This window comes from Geotrypetes seraphini, chromosome 8 (assembly GCF_902459505.1).
Source record: "Geotrypetes seraphini chromosome 8, aGeoSer1.1, whole genome shotgun sequence".
NCBI lineage: Eukaryota > Metazoa > Chordata > Amphibia > Gymnophiona > Dermophiidae > Geotrypetes > Geotrypetes seraphini.
In genome coordinates, this window is record NC_047091.1 from 123056303 (window position 1) to 123076840 (window position 20538).

At 41.8% G+C, this 20538-nt stretch overlaps 1 protein-coding gene across 2 annotated transcripts in view; it reads left to right on the plus strand.

Moving 5' to 3' along the window:
* Positions 1–22: 22 nt before the first annotated feature.
* The window catches only part of PTBP1 (polypyrimidine tract binding protein 1), a 107438-nt gene continuing 86922 nt past the window's right edge, over positions 23–20538 (plus strand). The window contains exons 1-2 of one of the 2 annotated variants that reach the window (XM_033956054.1): positions 23–135; positions 9153–9183. Coding sequence is in view for 1 of the 2 variants with exons in the window: in XM_033956053.1 (XP_033811944.1) it covers positions 128–135; positions 9153–9183 (39 nt within the window). In the remaining variant the exon portion in view is untranslated. The remainder of the gene's footprint in view (positions 136–9152; positions 9184–20538) is intronic. The other variant, XM_033956053.1, reaches the window with a different exon arrangement.

Here is a 20538-nt window from a genome sequence, read left to right on the forward strand (position 1 = left end):
ATGGGAAGTACGCGCGGCTGCGTCGGCAGGCGTCGCCGCCATTTTGTGAGTCTATATTAGGCGGCCGTCTGGCGGCATCTCGCTCTTGCCTCGTCTTAGTTCCTTTCCCGGCGGGTTTCTGTGTGCAATGGACGGGTGAGTTCCGCCTCCATACCGCGCCTGATTAGTTAGAAAGAGTGCTAGGGGGCTCTCGAGGCGTGCCGGGGTGCGAATCGCTGCAGCCGCCGGTGCGGCCTACATAGGCATTGTGAGGCGCAGAGTTCTGCCTCGACTCTCGGTCACTTTTCCTTCCTTCCTCTGGTCTCGCACACCATTTTGGTTCTCGCTCTTTTTTTTTTTTTTTCTCTCTGTTCTGAGGGCCGCGCCCGTAAGTTGCTGAGCCTGCGCTATTTCATTCTAACATGTGAAGTTTGTGTGTGAAGGTGACTGGGGCTCCTCGGGACGGGTGAAGTCTTTGTTTCTAACTCTGGTGTGCGGAAGGGGGGGGGGTGTTGAGGGCGGGGGGGGGGAGCCTTGCACAGAAACTCTACGTTAGCCGCTCGGAGGCTAAATATCGGTCAGATCTACAGAGCGGTTCTTTACATCACAAATACCAGGCTGATCCCGGAGAACAGGTCCATTTCCCGGTTATTTATCGCACAACTTCCCCCTTGGAGGCCATTGTAGGCACCAGGAAGTGAGAGAACGCGTGGGGGTGGGGGGTGAAGGGAGTGGAGACCAGCTCTCGAAGCTGTGATGGTTTCCGCGTCTCGCTACTACTGCCAAAGTTCTGATGTGGAGCAGGCGAAACTGGCTCTTCGGCTCTAGCTCAAGCTGCTCGTTTGGCCGCCCTCTCCTCCACATGGAAGCTGCTTCGCCTCGCCCTGCTTATTTTGCATCCCGTTCGTTGCAATAGGGCTAGGCTTTTTCCAGCTTATGTACTGACTTGCTTTGCTAAACTTACTGTTCGACTTGATGTGCAGGAGTGCGGAGCCTTTTTTCTTAGGGTGCGACGAGATTTGGGTAGTCCTTGAGACTGATGGCCCGCAATAAACTTTTAGCTTTTTTTGTCATGGGGCTTTCATTAGTATATGCAATTACTCTAGCTTCTTAAGGTCAAGGAAGGGTCTAATAGTTGTTGGTGTTTGGTGACTTTTTTGAGATAGAGGACTAAAGTAGAATTGGATTGGAAAACAAAGTAGCAATGTGCTGAGCATACAAAGCAAATGTTAACAAACCTGATAGATAAATTGGGGGGATGGGATTTGATATACTTTTGTTACAATCAAAGCAGCTTACACACATATGTGTATTTATTGTACCTAATGTAATAGACTATTGGTCTTATCAGTATGTCTATCTGGCCAGTATTGTTTCAACCTGGGGCAATGGAGGGTTAACTAGGCCAGAGACACTAGGAGATTTAGTGGGAATTGATTTCAGCTTTGTTGGTTCTCAAGCTGCTACTCCTTTCATTGGTCAGTAGGGCTGACCAATTAGGAGAATAGGAAATCTAGTTGATATGAAGTCCTGGTTCTTTGTACACAAACCTGGCAGAATCTGAGTCCTGGTTCTTTGATGTACACAACTGGCAGAATCGGAAACAAGCACTAAGATGTGAAATATAAATAGTGGTGGCTAAAGATTCCATAGTTTTTGTGAATAAAGAGCGACATGAAGATGTGTAGAAGTCTAAACAGATAAAAATTGAAATTAAAATGCTGGCTCAGAACAAGATATCTGAATGTGGGCTAAGGGGATTATAATAAGGTACCAAAATCTAATACTGTAATGGCAAAGATCAAAATGACCTAGTAGTCAAGGAGTGATTCTCATATTGAGATAGTTACCCAGCTTATCTTTTCCTTTGTCACTCAAAGTAGTACCAAAACCTTAGTGTTTATAATTAATTGATGTGTAGTGTTGGTTATTCTAGTGGTCTATCGATCTGTCTTGCTTTAGAGTTGAAAAGCTAGGGGGTAATTTGACTTAAGTTGGGTGGGGTAGCTTTGATCCATTTGTCTGTGATCATTTGTTTGCAATAAAGGTCAAGTAATCAGGCTGGAAATAGGTATTATATTCTTTTTGAATGGGGTGAACCTATAAAATACCAAAAGAGCACTTAGGAAACAATATACAGTAGCTGTTAACAGAATAAGCAAAGAAAACTGCAGAGTTGTTAAGTGAGAAACCATAGACTTGGATGCTTTGCAATTAAGGAAATAGAAGAAATGAGACTAAACTACTAAGGCTACAGATCACTCTGGAAAGTAAAGCGATAAAGGATGTGCATGATTACAATAATGAGGAATAATGCAGATTAATGATGTGATATCCTGGTAAAGAGTTGCCATTTCTGTCAAATGTTTTCCTTGTAAACATTCTGTGTGAGAAGTGTGGGGTAAAGTATATGACCCTATGCCCAGACTGGGTGTTGGCATCAAAGCATATATATATATATATACCAGAAAGTAGATAATGACAGTGACATAATTCAACACTTCCTGTCCCCCGCAGATAATTGGGAAATCATCCCATGTTATTCTTTAGTGTCTTTCTCAACCTCAGTCCTTCTACACCAGCATTCTTCAGTGCAAGACTTGCGGATTAGAGGTTGTACCTATTCATACTCTGATTCTTCCCTCTCCTTGAAATGGGGATGGTTTCCCATGGTTATCTGCAGGGACAGAGATGGTGATAAATTATCACCATATATTCTAATTTTACATACAGTTGATTGACATACCAATGATATTAAAGTAGCAGTTTTCCATTTATTGTTTCATATTTGTCTTGGATCTATAGATGTAGTAGATGGAAGGTATTTAGAAGACCTCTTTGTGCATTCCATTTGCCAGTGATGTGTAAGCATAGAGATCAGGGAAGAAGTATCCTGGAAATTAGTATTTGATACACAGTTTAAAAGATGCTGAAGATCACAAGAATAGAGTGGATAGTGGCAAAGCGTGGGTCAAAATTTGGAAAGAAATTGCAGCAACAGTAAGCATAAACCATTATAGACCAAACCTAGATAGCCATCTTTGAGAAATGAGAAGTTTCTTGTGGTAGGTTCTACCTGACTTTAAGGAAATGTGTGCAGGGCAGTAAACCAATATGAGAATGTGGAGCACGATGCTAGATTCTAAAAAAGAAAGAAAAGCTATAAGTGGGAATTCCGTTCTGGATTACAGTATTAGGAATGAAGTTAAAAGGCTGAAAGTGGCAGGTCACATAGGAGTGAGTGAAAGGAGATTGGTGTTTGGATATACAGGGATGAGCCATAAGGGAAGATAGTAGAAATCCAGGTGTAAGGAAAGAATTAGATTTGATGCTATTCAAACTACAGTCCATGGTCTTAATGTTGTTCATTTTTCCAGCCTTCCATGCTTTGTGGCCTGCAGAAGATGTTTTCATACAGGATAATTTTGATTTCGAGGTTGATGGTGTTTGGTTCCTCTAGCAAAAGCCATTTAAGGCATGGTAAACTCGGGGGCTTATGTATGCTAGTTTTGTACATGGGTGCTCTCTGTTAGTTTGTGGGTGCTCTCTGTTAGTTTGTGAATTTCTGCTTGCTTAATAACAAAAATTGACTCAAGGTAAATTATAAAAACCAAAACATAAATATATTAAACTTCAAAAAAAATTGCAAAAGGATATAGAAACATGATGGCAGATAAGGCCAAATGAACCCTCCAGTCTGCCAGTTGAGAAACAGATGATCAACAGAATTAAACAGTACTAGGATAAATTCCTAAACAATGTTTTGCATACTAAAAATATCAACAGACAATCCAAATTAAACTATTTTCTAAATGGACAGATTTTTTAAAAATCTTACATAATTTGTTGCTGTAAGTCCAATGGCTAAAGTAGAGAAGCATGTTGAGGCTGAATACAAGATTTCATAATGCTGGAGATATAACACAAGGTCTGAGGAGTAAAGATTAGCTAAATCTTTGGTCAGCATTAGGATTTCATACCTCTTAACTGCATATGGTTCATAGACAAAAGCGCGCGACGACAACCCAGCGCAGACAACTGAGCGCAAGGCGGAAGCGCGCTGAGGAAAAACAGTTTTTTAAGGGAATCCCCCCCACTTTACTTAATAGAGATCACGCCGGCGTTGGGGGATTGTAAGCCCCCTCATTTACTGGAAACTTAACTTTTTCCCTCTTTTTTAGGGAAAAAGTTTTCAGTATAATGTGGGGGGTTACAACCCCCCACAATGCCGGCGCGATCTCTGTTAAGTAAAGTGTGAGGGGGGGTTCCCTCCACACCCCCTGTCGTAGCCCTTTAAAATACTGTTTTTCTTCGGCGCGCTTCTGCCTTGTGCTCAGTTGTTGTCGTGCGCTTTTGACCTGTCACCACTGCATACATATGGTATCTGCACCTTACATTATAAAAATGAAGACAAAGACCATATGGTCTATCTAGTCTACCTAATCATGCCATCTACTTCAGTTCCCCTAGAGATCCATTGTATTGTACTTGTCCTAAGCTTTCTTGAATTCGGATACTTTGGACTCTTTTTACTAAGGTGCGCTAGTGTTTTTAGCGCGCACACAAGATTAGTGTGCACTAGCTGAAAAATTACCACCTGCTTAAAAGGAGGCGGTAGTGGCTAGCGCGCATGACATTTTAGCATGCGCTATTCGCGCGTTAAGGCCCTAACACACCTTTGTAAAAGGAGCCCTTTGTCTCGAGTGCATCCACTTAGGCCATTCCACATATTCTATGCCTTCTGTGATAAAGTATTTTCTGAGGCTACTTCTAAATCTATACCCGTTACCTTCATCCTGTGCCCCCTCATTTCAGAGTTTTTCAATGGAAGGAGACTTTGCCTCATGCATATTTATGGCACATAGGTATTTAAATGTCTATCATATGTCCTCTTCCCCCTCCTTTCCTCCCTTGAAGGGGATGGGTTAAAGAACTGAGGGGGAGATGTGGATTATTGACAAATTTAACTTAATATAAAAATTGTAAGTTGGCATGCACATATTGCAATCCCATGTGCTGGAATGCTATTCTGTGCATAATTATTGAAATGCCAAGAATTGAATTTACTGAAGAGTGATGTGTATGATTTAATTGATGTAATATTGTGTACTTGATGTAGGACGAAAAAATGAATAAAGAATTGGGAAAAAAAAATAATAATTTACTGAAGAGAATTCCTGCACATGCATAGATATATACATATGCAACTTAAGTACAGATTTAATTTGACCAAAATATAGTTGCTGCTAGTGTAGATTTGTGTGCTTTTTCATATTAACATGTAAATGCATGGCATTCATCCTTGACAATAAGCTTTTAAAGATGGTACTAAATACAATGTTGTTGGTAATAGTCATGTCAGTCTGATCAATGTGACCTTGATCCAAGTATATGTTCCAACGACAAATGTGGAAGATGAGGATATAGAATTGTTCTATGAACAACTTCAAAATAGATCAAATGCTGAAATAAGATCTACTGATTAGGAGACATCAATGCGAAAGAAGGAAGTACACCTGAAAATGCAGTAGTTGGAAAATACAGCATAGGAGAGAAATGAAGCTGGCGCTTAACTTGGTTCATTTTGCAAAACTGTACTAAGTGTTAGTCATGGACTTCTGTATATGGCATATATCAAATTGACTACATCTACATAGGACAAAGATGGAAATCTGCAGTTTTGACGGCAAGGACTAAACCAGGAGCTGATTGTGGAAGCGACCATGAGCTTTTGAGACAAGCAGGATCAAAGTAAAACTTTGCAAGAAGATCATTTAGAGACCTCCCAAAATATAATATTGAAATTATTCCACCAGAATACTGGAGAAAGCTAGACAACGGATTTGCCTTTCTTGATGCAGAAGATAGAGCCTGAAGTTATGGAAAGATATCAAAACCGTAATTAGTGATGAAGCTTAAAAAAAACATTCCAGAAAAGAGAGCCAAAAAATCACATTGGATCTCAGAAAAAAACAAGAGTAGTAGAACAAAGATAGCAAAATGTTTTGGTGATAAAAGTATCACAAATGAACCGAAAGTTCAGCAAGGATATTTGTCAAAAAAATTGAATCAGAACATGTGAATGGAAAAACCTAGATTAGCATATCAGGATATTAAGAGGTTTGGGCAGAAATTCTAGCCTTGATTGGGGATACTTAAAGACACCAGTTGAAATCAGAAAGCATTAAAAAGAGATGGGAAAAATATACGGAAAAGTTATACAAGAGGCAATGAGGATAATGTTGGGAAATTGAACTGGAAACTGATGCCAAAGAACCAGATATTTTAGAATGTCAAAGCAGCAATTAGCTTTATCGAAAAACAAGTCACCTGGTGTCGACGGTATTCCAACTGAATAAATCAAAGGCTCAGAAAGTGCTCTCATGGCCCTCACTCAACTGTCAACAGATCTGTAAGGGAAAAACATGGCCAACTGTTTGGAGATCATTGTTTATACCTATACCAAAGTATGGTGACACCAAGGATTGTAACAACTACAGAACAACTGCATTAAGTTCATATGCCAACAAAATATTGCTGAAAATACAACAAAGGCTGCAATCATACATTGAGCAAGAACTACCCAAAGTTCAGGCTGGTTTCAGAAAAGTCGAGGAACAAGAGACCTTACCAATGTTAAATGGATATTGGGGAAGATCAAAGAATACCAAAAGTCCCTATGCTTTTGTTTTGACTACAGCAAAGGTTTTAACTGTGTGGATCACGATAAACTATGGGGAACTCTAGTGTGAATGGGAATACCCAAACACAACTCAGCTGATAAAAGCCTCTACGAAAATCAAGCTGCAGTGAGACCTGAATATGGCCAGACTGATTGGTTTCCAGTAAAATGTGGTGTTGGGTAAGGATGTGATGTTATCTTTAGAAAAACAAATTTGGAAGAAGCGTTTGTTTCAAAGTTGATGGCCAAAATATAAACAGCCTGTGTTGTGCAGATGATAACTCATCACCTTAGCAAAGAAGACATGCTGTATCTACTGCGACGTCAAAGCTGAAAGTCATAACATGAAATTAGAATAGAAAAAACAAGATCATGAACACTGAAAAATTTTGAATTTGACGGTGACAGAATAGAAGTTGTAAAGGATTTCAATCTCTTGGGCTCTTTTTGTAAACAAAGAAGCAACTAGCAGGGGAGAAGTACTCTTCGGAATAGCACTGGTCGCTCTTCAATGAAGGCTCTCAAAGTATTCAAAAAGGCAAGGAAACACTCCAAACGAAAATCACTTGTCCATGCACTGTTTCTCAGTGGTCAATTGTGGATGCAAAAGCTGTACATTATGGAAACAAGACAGATTGACTCATTTGAGCTTTGGTGCTGGAGAAGGATTTTATGCATGCTGTGGACCACCAGAAGAACTAACAAATTATTTCTAGAAGAGATCAAACTGGCTATGTTACTTGAAGCTCAAATGAAGTTATAACCATTAGATCACTGGAGAAGGAAATGCATGTTTGGGAAGATCGAAGGAACCAAGTGGTTTGTGTGACCTGGAATCAGATGACTGGACACATTGAAAACAACCATGATGATGACGCCTCTACTGGACTAGTTAGTACTGAAAACATGATGTCTATGGCAATTAACATATCTCCCCTCTCCTACCTTTCCTTTATTGAAAGGGATGGGTTAAAGAGTTGAGGGGAATTATAAGTTGGCATGCCCATATGGCTATCCCATGCATGGAATGCTATTCTGTGCATAATCACTGGTAATGGCAAGAATTGAATTCATAAGATTTGTGTGCTCTCCTATATTAGCATGAATTTTTATATGGATTAGGAAGCACTGCTCTGATCTCTTAAAACAATGGCTTTTTTACATTGGCCTTTCAGTTGATTTTGCACCCTTTTTGGCTCAGGCTTCTTCCCACAGGCTCTTATGGTAAGTTGAAATGCCCTGTATGATCCTTCTTTTGGTTTGGGTACTTGTAAAGCAGCTGTGATGCAAGCAAAACTGATCTCCTGTCTCATGAATTACTCCTAGCAAAATTCCTCACCTCTGTAGGAGCCCACAGAATTCTGCGTATGCTGTGCAGAATTCAGCGTAAGTGAGTTAAGCAGCAGCTCTGCTCACTCTTTTCCCATCCAGTGATAAGCTTCCCTGCCAAGAGGAGAAAGTGAACTGCAGCACAGAGGGGTCACTTCCTTCTAAACCAGCTTAGGACCCAACTGTTTATGTAAACGTTGAGCAGCGGGTCCTTCCTCATTGCTGTGGGAGCTCAGCAGGGGAGGGAAAGAGTGAGTAGAGCTACTGCTATGACAGAAAATAAGGGGCCAGAAAAAGGGCAATGTGTTATGGGGGTAAATTTGCTAGTGGGGAGGAAATATAGTGCTAGCTGGGAAGGTGAGTAGAGAGAATGAAGTTGAGATATTGTATGCAGGAGGAAACTCTAGGAACAGACAAAATTGTCATGTTGGGATTTAGAGGGAAACAGAACTGCGGTTTGTGATGAAGGGTTGAGACTGGACCCTGAGAGGAAAAAGCAGGAAGGAATTTCAGGCCTTACAATTGGGGACTTATGCAAAGCACTACAAATGTTGCACAGTGTTCAAATTTTTTGTGCAAAATTGTCAGGAGTAAATATACACCCAAATTGTTGTGTGCTAAATTTGCTTTTTTAAGTGTGCATGACGTTTCAATTTTGGGTGGGAATTCAATAAGAGCCTTAGAATGGTTTAATTGGGGAACACCAGGAAACATCATTTAAGCTACCTTTTTATGCTGTATTGGCAGGTGGACTTGTGACTAGGAAGGTAATCATTTTCATGCTTTTCCAACTGAGGAACTCAATGTCATAACAAGCCAAAATTCACAATATATATAGACCAGGGATACAGTTTATAAGATCACTAAGCTGATATCTTTCCACAATTCTACTGAAAAGCTAAACTACTGAACTACTGAAAGCAAAATTCAGATGCTTTAAATTGGTGCTGCTTCAATTTGCATATCCATATTTGAAGTGTCATGTTAATGGCTTAACTGCCTTTAGTCTCTAATTTTCAAAGTTAAGTTTTTACTATGTTCCTGAGAAGAATGGGCAGTTAGGGAGACGGACAACTAGTTCAGTGCTTTTCTTCACTCACTCCATTGCTGTCTATTCTGTGTTGATAAAATGCTTAAGCTTCCCTTTTTTTTTTCTTTACAGCATTGTTCAAGACATAGCAGTTGGTACAAAGGTATGGATTTTTGTTCTTACTTGCAGTTTGATCCCATTTAACATGTACACAATGTTTTACATTATGGTTGGCTATTACCTAGATTTTCTTGCAGCCCCTAGTTTTCTCTTGATAGTCAACCTGTGCTGTGATGCTTTTCATTCAGCAGAGAAACAGGCTTTTAAAAAAAATTGGAAATATAGATTCAGCTGCTTTGTTTGGGTATATTATGCATTGTACTAGTCAGTATGGTTACTGGGTACAGCGTAATATGAATGGTGAAATTTGGGGACTTGAAATTGTTTGACTGCTGCTACGATCTACAAAAATCAATCACATCCACATGGAAGTAATACTTAATGTTGCATCTTTGACTACAGTGTAATAATGGTAGTGCAGTTGACAAATTTGTGAATGTTTCTGTAAGCCTTAGCTTAAGAATTTTATTAGTCAGCCCTGATGCTGACTGAGCTTGAAGCTGGGTTAAAAGAATTAACTAGTCCCGTTTTAAAGTATGACACAGGCTGACTTCATAGAAATGCCTTTGGAAAACCAGAGATGTTGCCATAGTAACAGTAATTACTGGTTTGGGCCTCCTGCCAAGAATGTGATGAGGAAATTCCAGTTCCCTCCTATAGCATTGGTTCAAAGACTGCAATGAATTTAGTGGTTCTAGGGCAGGGGTCTTAAAGTCCCTCCTTGAGGGCCGCAATCCAGTCGGGTTTTCAGGATTTCCGCAATGACTATGCATTGAAAGCAGTACATGCACATAGATCTCATGCATATTCGTTGGGGAAATCCTGAAAACCTGACTGGATTGCGGCCCTCAAGGAGGGACTTTGAGATCCCTGTTCTAGGGTGTGGTGATAAACATGATCATGCATGTAGACCAAATGTACAAAAAAATCATGTGATTTCCAAGCAGTGTTAAATTTACCAACCCTTGACATATTTAGACCTAATATCTAAGTGTCATTGCAACCCCCTAGCTCTTCTGTGAGATGGAACTTATGGAGTACTCTTAGGCTGGCCATTGTTCCTAGTCTGGAAAAAAAAGGTTCAAGCTTAAAGCCATTTGTATAAAGAGGTTTTCTGTAATTTCATGAAAAGCACATTGTGTATTTATTGTAAATTCAACAGCATTTGTTACTGACATCCACTGGGCTCCGAGTTGACCTATACATTATACATGAATAGAGATGGAATAAAGATCATTTTCAGGATGAGACCTGCTTTTGTTACCTTTGGTCTCATAAGGTTTTATATTTCACATGATGATTGCTGTCTAGCAAGTTTGCTTTGTGTATTGACTCTTGATGCTACACCCTCATGTGCTTGTAGGAAATCTGCTATGAAGAGAGATACTTAGTAAAGAAGCTTTCTTGTGCCTATAAATCATTAGATGTATCCTGTCTTTCTATGATTTATATCCAATAGTGTGTTTGCCTTTAGAGGTACCACATTAACAAAGATGTTCACTGAATAAACAAATGATTCGAGCAAGCAGGAAAAATTGATTATGAAAATGCTAATTTTTAGAATTTGCAGCAAAATTTGAAAGCAAATTGTTGGCTGACAGTTCTACCACATCCATGTCCTTGCTAGCACTAGGAATTTTTCAAGACCTGCATGCCACTTGTGCTTCTGTAATGCATTACAAGATCATTGCATCTGGCCAGCAAATTAAATATCTGGAAAAGTAATGGAACATTTTATAGAAGCTGGGAAGTTTTGCTGATTTTCAGTGTCCCAGAAGATAGGAATTTGAAGGGATGAGTTGACCTGAAAACTGTTAATGCATAACTTGTACAAAAAAGGAAGAGGGTTGTAGTTCACAGGAATATGCTATGAATTTGATTTTAAGAGTCTGGCATAATGTCTATATTCTAAACACAAATCCCAAACCATGATTCAAAAGTTTTGGTTGAGAAATGCTTTCTCAAGTTAAAAAAAAAAATGCAGAACATATAATGTGCCAACACTTATCTGAAGGAGTCTCCAAAGGATTCTATTTTAAAAGCATTGAAAAAAAGTTCCTGACTTTATAGACAGTTTGTTTGCATGAAGTGTCCCAGAAAGAAACAATATTTTCCTGATGCTGGCACTGCGAGAATGGGAAGCATGATGCCTTGTTGCACTTTCTGAGCACAGGAATTTCTGGCAGTTAAGGTTTGCCGCACCCTTTATTCACTGGTAAGAGATTTCTTTTAAAATATCTCTATGGTAATACTAATTGAGGCAGGGCTCAAGTCCTTATTTACTCAGTAATAGCTTAAGAAATGTATAGCAGAGAGCTATAGAAGTTGTACATTGATTATACAGTTTAAATATGTAAATGTTCACTTTGTTTCCATATTAAATGCTGGATACATTTTTGTTATACATTAATTGGTGCCGTTAGATGGCTTTTTTGAGCAAAGTCCAAATCAAGGCATTGCAGATCAAAAATGCACTATGTACAAGTTATAATTTGTATTTAATTCAATAGAATGGATAGTGACACTATTAAAAACATAATCCATGTTATCCTAGGACAAGCGGGCAGCATATTCTCACATGTGGTTGACGTCATCCACGGAGACCCGGTATGGACAGCTGTACAAGTGTACCGGCACTTTAAGAACTTTAGAAAGTCCGTGATTGCTCATGCGCGAGTGCCTTTCCGCCAAACATAGGCTCGCAGCTCTTCAGTTGTTGGTTTTCCGTGAAGCTAAAAAGTTGGCTAACACCCACCATTTCTAACACCCACCAGTTGGAGATTACAAGGGGCCAACTTTCCAGGGGAAAAACTCAGCCTCCCTCCTACAGGTAAAGTCATCTGGAACAGTGTGACTGTAGCTGGAACCAGTGAAAACCTCATCCCTTGCTTTGACTGGGAGCCAGTTGGGTTTTCTGTGCACACTGGCGACATGAACGAGCACGCTAGGGCTGAACATTTGAAAAGTATATCTATGCCTACGAGAGTAGTAGGATGCTTACTTCGACCTGCTTAAAAACCTCCTAGATGATCACAGAAGGTGCTTGCCAGTAGAGAGTGTCAATGTTATCAGTGTGCTTTTTGATGAAGTCCGAGATCTCCACAGCAAGTAGTATCCACCAACCACTGCTGGGTTCAAGTCAAACATGCAGCCACAAGAGTCTGCGCAGAGCTATGCTTAGAAACATAGAAGATGATGGCAGAAAAGGGCTACAGCCCATCAAGTCTGCCCACTCTGCTTACCCACCCCCTGTCTATGCCCTAATGACCCAATTTCCTTATCTTGACCCTCGTAGGGATCCCACATAGGTATCCCATTTATTCTTAAAGTCTGGCACGCTGTCTGCTTCGATCACCTGCACTGGAAGCTTGTTCCAATGATCAACCACTCTCTCTGTGAAGAAATACTTTCTGATGTCGTCATGAAATTTTCCGCCCCTGAGTTTGAGCGGGTGCCCTCTTGTGGCCGAGGGTCCCTTGAGAAAGAAAATATCATCTTCCACTTCGACACGTCCCGTGAGGTACTTAAATGTTTCGATCATGTCTCCCCTCTCCCTACGTTCCTCAAGAGTGTAGAGCTGCAATTTGTTCAGTCTCTCTTCGTATGAGACCCTTGAGCCCCGAGATCATCCTGGTGGCCGTCCGTTGAACCGATTCAATTCTGCGCACATCTTTACTGTAATGAATTGCACACAGTACTCCAGATGAGGTCTCACCATGGCCCTGTACAACGGCATTATGACTTCAGGCTTTCGGCTGACGAAACTTCTATTGATACAATCCAATATCTGCCTTGCCTTAGATGAAGCCTTCTCCACTTGATTGGCAGTTTTCATGTCTGCACTGATGATTACTCCTAAATCTCGTTCTGCTGAAGTCCTAGTTAAAGTTTCTCCGTTCAAGAAGTACGTCCTGCATGGATTTTCGCTTCCGAGGTGCATGACCTTACATTTCTTAGCATTGAAGCCTAGCTGCCAGGTTGAGGACCAACTTTCCAATGTAAGCAGGTCCTGCGCCATATAATTCTGTAAACTGCATTCACTTACTATATTACATAGTTTGGCGTCATCGGCGAATAGTGTTATTTTACCTTGAAGCCCTTGAGTCAGATCCCCTATGAATATGTTGAAAAGGAGTGGACCCAGGACCGAGCCCTGTGGCACTCCACTGGTCACCTCCGATGTTTTAGGGAGGGTACCATTAACCACCACCCTCTGAAGTCTGCCACTCAGCCAATCATTGACCCATGCAGTTAGTGTCTCTCCTAACCCCATCGATTCCATCTTGCTTAGCAGCCTGCGGTGTGGGACACTGTCAAAAGCTTTCCTGAAGTCCAGGTACACGACGTCCAAAGACTCTCCCAAGTCCAACTTTCTTGTTACCCAGTCAAAGAAGCTGATGAGATTGGATTGGCAGGACCTACCCTTGGTGAATCCATGCTGACTGGGATCCCGAAGATTCCCTTCATTCAAGATCATGTCCAATTTGCTTTTAATTAGTGTTTCCATGAGTTTGCACACTATTGATGTGAGACTCACCGGTCTATAATTCGCAGCCTCTGCCCTGCAACCCTTTTTATGCAGAGGAACGACATTAGCTAATTTCCAGTCCAGGGGAACTTTCCCCTTACTTGGGGAGAGATTGAATAGCTCAGCCAACGGTTTCACCAGGACATCGCTCAACTCTCTGAGCACTCTTGGGTGCAAATTGTCTGGTCCCATGGCTTTGTTCACCTTGAGTCTTGCCAGTTCACTGTAAACTTCACCTGGTGTGAACTCAAAATTCTGAAACGGGTCTTCTATGCTTTGTGTTGCCTTCAACTGCGGACCATGTCCCGGTGCCTCACAGGTGAAGACTGAGCAGAAGTATTCATTCAGTAGTTCGGCTTTATCGGAATCTGCTTCCACGTAACTTCCGTCCGGTCTTCTAAGGCGTACTATCCCGTCTGTGTTCCTTTTTCTGTCACTAATATACCTGAAGAAAGATTTGTCCCCCTTTTTAATGTTTTTTGCCTGAATTTCTTCCACTCGAAGTTTTGCCTCCCTAACTGCCATTTTGACCGCTGTAGACCTGGTCCTATATTCTACTTTTGCCTCTTTTCTCTGTGCGCTTGTAGGAGAGAAACGCTTTTCTCTTCTCCTTAATGAGGTGCGAGATCTCCGCGGTGAACCATTGGGGTTTATTGTTTCTTTGTCGTTTATTTACTGATTTTATGAAGCGGCTAGTTGCTTCATGTATGGTTGATTTCAGTGTTAACCACTTAACTTCTACATCATCGGTCTCCGCTTGGTCCTGCAGCGTCTGATGGACGAAATCTCCCATGCGTGCGAAGTCTGTGCCCCGGAAATTGAGTACCTTTGTTTTCGTGTTTGATCTAGGGAAGCCTTTCCTAAGGTTGAACCATACTATGTTGTGGTTGCTGGAGGCTAGCGTATCTCCTACTGAGACCTCTGAGACGCTTTCCCCGTTGGTGAGTACCAGGTCGAGGATCGCCTGGGCCCTAGTGGGCTCCGTTACCATTTGTTTGAGACGTGCTCCCTTTATGGAGGTTAAGAGCCTCCTGCTACCGCTGGTTGTCGCTGAAAATGAGTTCCAGTCTGCATCAGGCATATTGAAGTCCCCTAGCAGTACAGCTTCTTCTCGTAGAGTGATATTCTCTATGTCTTCAATGCTTGAGCAAAGATATTGGATGCTGCATTAAAAAAGTGTAATAAGCACCCTTGGGTAGAAATTTTCTACAGCTCTTCTACTTTTCAGCCAACTGATGGAGATTTGGCCTGTTTCAGTGGAAGAGTGCACCAAATCATGCATACTGTGTACCAAGGATCTCAAGTAAATTTTATATGGGAAATGAGCATATAGGCCTGATGTATCTTTTGCCCCAACATATCCAGAGTCTGAGCTTGTTTGAATGTGGATTCTACCACTGAGGAGTGATAAGGCAGTTTGGAGGGGAGGGGGGTCTATCAAAACCCAGTGTACTCTGGATCCGATACATGGTATCTTTGGGCAGAATTGGGACCGACAGGGGGTGGGGGACTTCTAATTCTTCACTTGAACATTCTCTAAAATCTTGTTAAGAGGGATATAGTCAGTCTCTCTAGGAGGTACATTGTAGTCCAGGACCTCAGACATCTCTGCCCTTAGCTTGTCCTCCATCTCCAAATGAATTGGGATGGAAGCAGCCATCTCCTTTACAAAAGCTGGGAAGGAAAGACTCTTTGGTAGAGATCTTTCCTCAAGTAGGGAGGGATCTGATGGTATTCATAAGACTCCTCCAAGAAGTAATGTGGGCCCTCATCAGTCTCACAAATGGTCTGTATTGGTGTCAGCAAACATCTACATGGGAGGGCTGATACCATTCCTGTCTCAAATGTGAGGACCCATGTCCTAGGCCTGTACGGCAAAGAGGTGCAGGTTTTCTGAGATCCAGTGAAGCTTCTTCCACCATCAAGAAAGTTCCAGAATGGGCTGGTGTGAATGAAGACACCACAAGCAGTGTTTTTCAGGATATGTGATAGGTGCCATGGCTGGTGCAAGTACCCTTGATGCTGATCAGCCTGGATCCATTCAACGAGGGCTGATATTGGTAAAGGCTGGAGCATTGGCCCAGAAAGCCTGCAAATTTGTTGTGTCGACTTGGGTCTTGGTCCAGAAAGCCTGCAAATTTGTTGTCGACTTGGGTACCAGGTCCTGGCTAACAGTGCGTAGGTACCTCTTGTATGGAAGGGGAGTACTCCTCCCAGTGTTGATGCTTCTCAGGTACCATATTGTACATTGCCCTAGAGCTCCAGGCCCTAGTGCTGCTTGGCCTTCATGAAGTTCTCTGTGCGCCAATGAGATCCAATGTGGACTGGTTCCAACAGCCCTGCTTGGTTGTCAGCGCTGAGGCAGTGCGATACAATCCTCTATGCCATGCAGATTGATAATCCTGATGTTGGTGACAACTTGGGCCTTGCTCCCAAAAATGTTTTGTTTTTAATCCTCTCTGAACCTCTATTCTTCTGCATATGCACGATAAGACGACAGTTTGAATTATGTTCTGGCCCCCAAAATTGAACACACTAGAAATGAGTGTCAGAAGCAGAGACTGTCCAATTGCACTGAGTACAACACTTAAAAGCCATAGCTAAACAAAACTATGGTGAAAAAAGGGGACGTGATGAAAGGGGGAAGTTCCTAGTTGATATTCAGGCTTTAAAGGGCCTATAAGCTACAAAGGGAACTTGGCAAAAATACTAAAAAAAAAAAAAAAAAAAGGATAAGGGATAGGAGCAAAATTCCTTAAGGGAAATCACATACTGAAAAATCAAATTTCAAAATGAAGTTGAGGAGCTGCTTGAAAACATCTCACTGCAGATGAGAAAAAAACTCCCAAAAAAACTTCTGGTTCTACACTTACAAGTCTGGTAGGAAAGGCACCTAGGCGGTGATGCACTGCTTCAAGCTCTTAAAAGCTGTACAATTTTATTTTTTTTAGCATTGACACCAGGGCTTATGGGTTGTCCTTGCAGAAAGCTGCGTTTTTGCCTCAGGCAGAATAAAAAAAACAAACAAACTTGGGAGCTAAGCGGAATGGAATGGTGCACACATGAAAAAGTCATGCATAACAAATGCTGAATTCTGATTCTGGTATAACTGTCCTAATGTGAGGTCTACCTGGATTCAAATCTATGTGACTAAAGATTGGTTGCAAGCCATGCCTATGACATGAGAAGTGCTTTCAGATATAATTCTTGTTATGCAGTTTGAGAAAATTATGTGCCATGATTAGAACACTAAATGGACCATTAGTTCATTAAAACCTCATGGTTATTTTTATGAAGGGTTTATGAGCACAAAAGAAAAACTTTTGGTAAATGTGAGGAATTTAAGCAAGTAGGTTCTCTGGTTTTGTTTTCATTTGTTCCAATGTATGAACAGCAGAAGCCAAGTTCAGAAAATGAGTCAGACTCGAGCAAAGCAACAGAAGCACACAAGGAAAGATTAGGTTCTTACCTCATTGTCTCATAAACACACATTCTATTCCTGAACTCTCAGGTAGTCAATCCCATCTCACAAGATCTCTTGCAGGCAGATTCATTTGTATAGCTTTGTTCCTCCTCTTACCTCCAGACTGCCCTCCAACTTCCAGTGTATGACAAAGCAGACGTCATTCCTGTTGATGACAAGAAGAGGGAGGGATACGGAAAAATTCCAAGAAACAAGTCTAATTTGCTTATCCATAATCACAACAATCAAACTTTTTGAAAATAGAACAATGAAACAATGACTCATTTGCATTAAGTGTGGGGGCACATCAATGAAATACCCCTGACCAGGATCAAAGATACAAATACAGAATTGGCCGCCACATCTATTCCATAAAACTTTGTAAAAGTATGCAGAAGACCAAGTGGCAGTGCTACAAATCTTTGAGGAAACCACTGAAGATTCTGCCCACAAAGTAATGCCTTGTGTGGAATGGGACTTCATGGAAATAGGAAAACGCTTCCCAACTCTGATATAGGCGGATGAAATAGGAAAATGCTTCCCAACTGATATAAGCAGATGAAACGGCCATCCAGGTCCACCTGGAAATGGAGACTCGACTGTTCCCTCCAGCACAAATGAAATTTATTTATGACTTCCAAGTATCTCAGGAAATGCCTGTGCACAGCCAGAGTTTAACATCCTATTATGTTTAAATTGAACCTGAGGATGTATAGGCTGGCGGACGCATTTTCTGGTTGATGTGGAAGCCAGAAACCACTTTTGGCCAGAAAGAGGGAACTGTAATTTGAAGAAAAGACCTCTGCGGACAAAGCCTGAAGTTTAGACACTTTGGGCAGAGGTAATCGCTACCAAAAATATTATCTTGATGGTGAGATCTTGGTTCAGTGGCTCATAGGGCAAACTCACAAGTGCCCTGAGAACCAGGTTAAGATTCCAAGTCAGAAACAGCTGACGCAGCAGAGGGCAGAGCCATTAATGCTACCCTTAAAAACCTAACTACATCTGGATGAGCCACAAGAGCTCCCATGGGGCTTAGGACCGAAGCAAGAAAGCCTGGCTATCTGCACTCTGAGAGCCAACTGCTAGGCCCTTTTCTAAGCCCTCCTGGAGAAAGTGAGTACCACCGAATTTGATGTCAAGCTCGGGTCTTCGCTCTTCCTAGCGCACCAGGATTGAAAACATTTCCAGGCCTTTGCGTACCTTGCAATGGTCAAGTTCTTGCTATGTAGAATGGTATCAACTATACCATCCGAGTAGCCCCTGTGCAGTAGATCAGAGTTCTCACAAGTCATGCCATAAGACTAAAGCATTCCGGATCATGCAGGGCTACTGGACGCCACATGAGGAACCAAGAATGACAGGGAAATTTGAGACCTGATCTAGCAGGTCTGCATACCACGTTTCAGGTACCACAAGAATCAGCTGACCCCGGTGCACCATGATCCTTCGCAGGAGATGTCCTATCATGGGCCATGGAGGAAAAGCAAAGAAGAGACTGGCTTGTGGCCACAGCTGGACCATGGCATCCTGCCCTTCGCTTTCCAATTTGTGCCTTCGGCTGAAGAACCGAGCCACTTTCTAAGTCGATGTCATCAAACTGAACATTGGATGCCCCCATCTCTTCATTATACAATTGAAGTTAAAGAAAAATAAACATGAGCAGAAAAGAATAGTTCCTGTCTCACTTGTGGGAAGACAACTGGAAGTTGGAGGGCAATCCAGAGGTAAGAGGAGCAACAAAACTATGCAAATGAAGCTTCCAAAAAGAGATCTTTTGAGATGGAACTGACTACCTGAGTGTTCAGGAATAAGAGTTGGGCTTATACAAGAATTAATGTATCCGCCATTAAATCAAAATTGAAGATAAAGCAGTTACTTACCGTTAACAGGTGTTATCCAGGGACAGCAGTCAGACATTCTCACATGTGGGTGATGTCATCCATGGAGCCCCAATATGGACAGCTGTACAAATGTACTGGCACTTTAAGAACTTTAGAAAGTTTGCAACTGACCGCACTGCACATGTGCAAGTGCCTTCCTGCCTAACGTAGGCGCGAAGCTCCTTGGTTCAGTAAGCTAGTTAAGAAGCCAACTAGGGGAGGTGGGTGGGTTGTGAGAATATCTGCCTGCTATCCCTGGATAACACCTGTTACGGTAAGTAACTGTGCTTTATCCCAAGACAAGCAGGCAGCATATTATCACATGTGGGTGACCTTCAAGCTAACCAGACTAGGTTGGTGGGAGAGTTGGCCTTTTAGGAAAATAAATTTTGTAATACTGCCTGGCCGAAGTGCCCATCCCATATGGCATAAGATTCCAGATAATAATGTGAAGTGAAAGTATGAGCCAAGGACCAAGTAGCAGCTTTGCAGATTTCATCAATAGGAGTAGAGTGGAGAAAAGTTACTGAAGTTACCATAGCTCAAACTTTATGGGCTGTGACCCAACTCTCCAGTTGCAGCCCAACCTGAGCATAACAGAACAAGATGCAAGCAGCTAACCAAATGGAAATCACTCTCTTGGAAACAGGATGCCTGAACTTTTTAGGATCAATGCAGACAAAAATGCTGGGGAGATCTGTGTGATTTAGTCCTTTGCAAATAGTAAGCCAATTCTCTTTTGCAGTCCAGAGTATGAAGAGCCGTTTCTCCAGAATGAGAATGAGGCTTGGGAAAAAATACTGAAAGAACAATGGATTGATTAAGATGAAACTGAGTGACGATCTTTGGTAAGAACTTTGGATGAGTGCAAAGCACCACCTTGTCATGGTGGAACACTGTAAATGGTGGATCCGCTACTAAAGCTTGAAGTTCACTCACTCTGCGCGAAGTTAGAGAAATGAGGAAAACCACTTTCCAAGTAAGGTATTTGAGATGAGCCTTAGACATTGGTTCGAATGGAGTCTTCAATCTAGCAAGTATCATTAAGATCCCGAACCATTGGAAGTGGTTTGAGAGGTGGTTTGGCATTGAAAACTCCTTTCCTGAATCTGGAAACTACAGGATGAACAGCGAGAGGTTTCCCATCCACTGGTTGACGAAAAGCAGTAATTGCACTGAGATTACCGCCCCGGCCATCCTGTATTCGTGCATGAGATTTTTGTTACTGACATGCATCACTTTACACTTATCCACGTTGAACCTCATCTGGGCATCGACATGGCAGATGAGATTCAACGTGGATAAGTGTAAAGTGATGCATGTCGGTAACAAAAATCTCATGCACGAATACAGGATGATCGTGGGGGTACTTGGAGAGACCTCCCAGGAAAGGGACTTGGGAGTTCTGATCGACAAGTCGATGAAGTCGTCCACACAATGTGCGGCGGCAGCAAAAAGGGCAAACAGAATGCTAGGAATGATAAAGAAGAGGATCATGAACAGATCAGAGAAGATTATCATGCC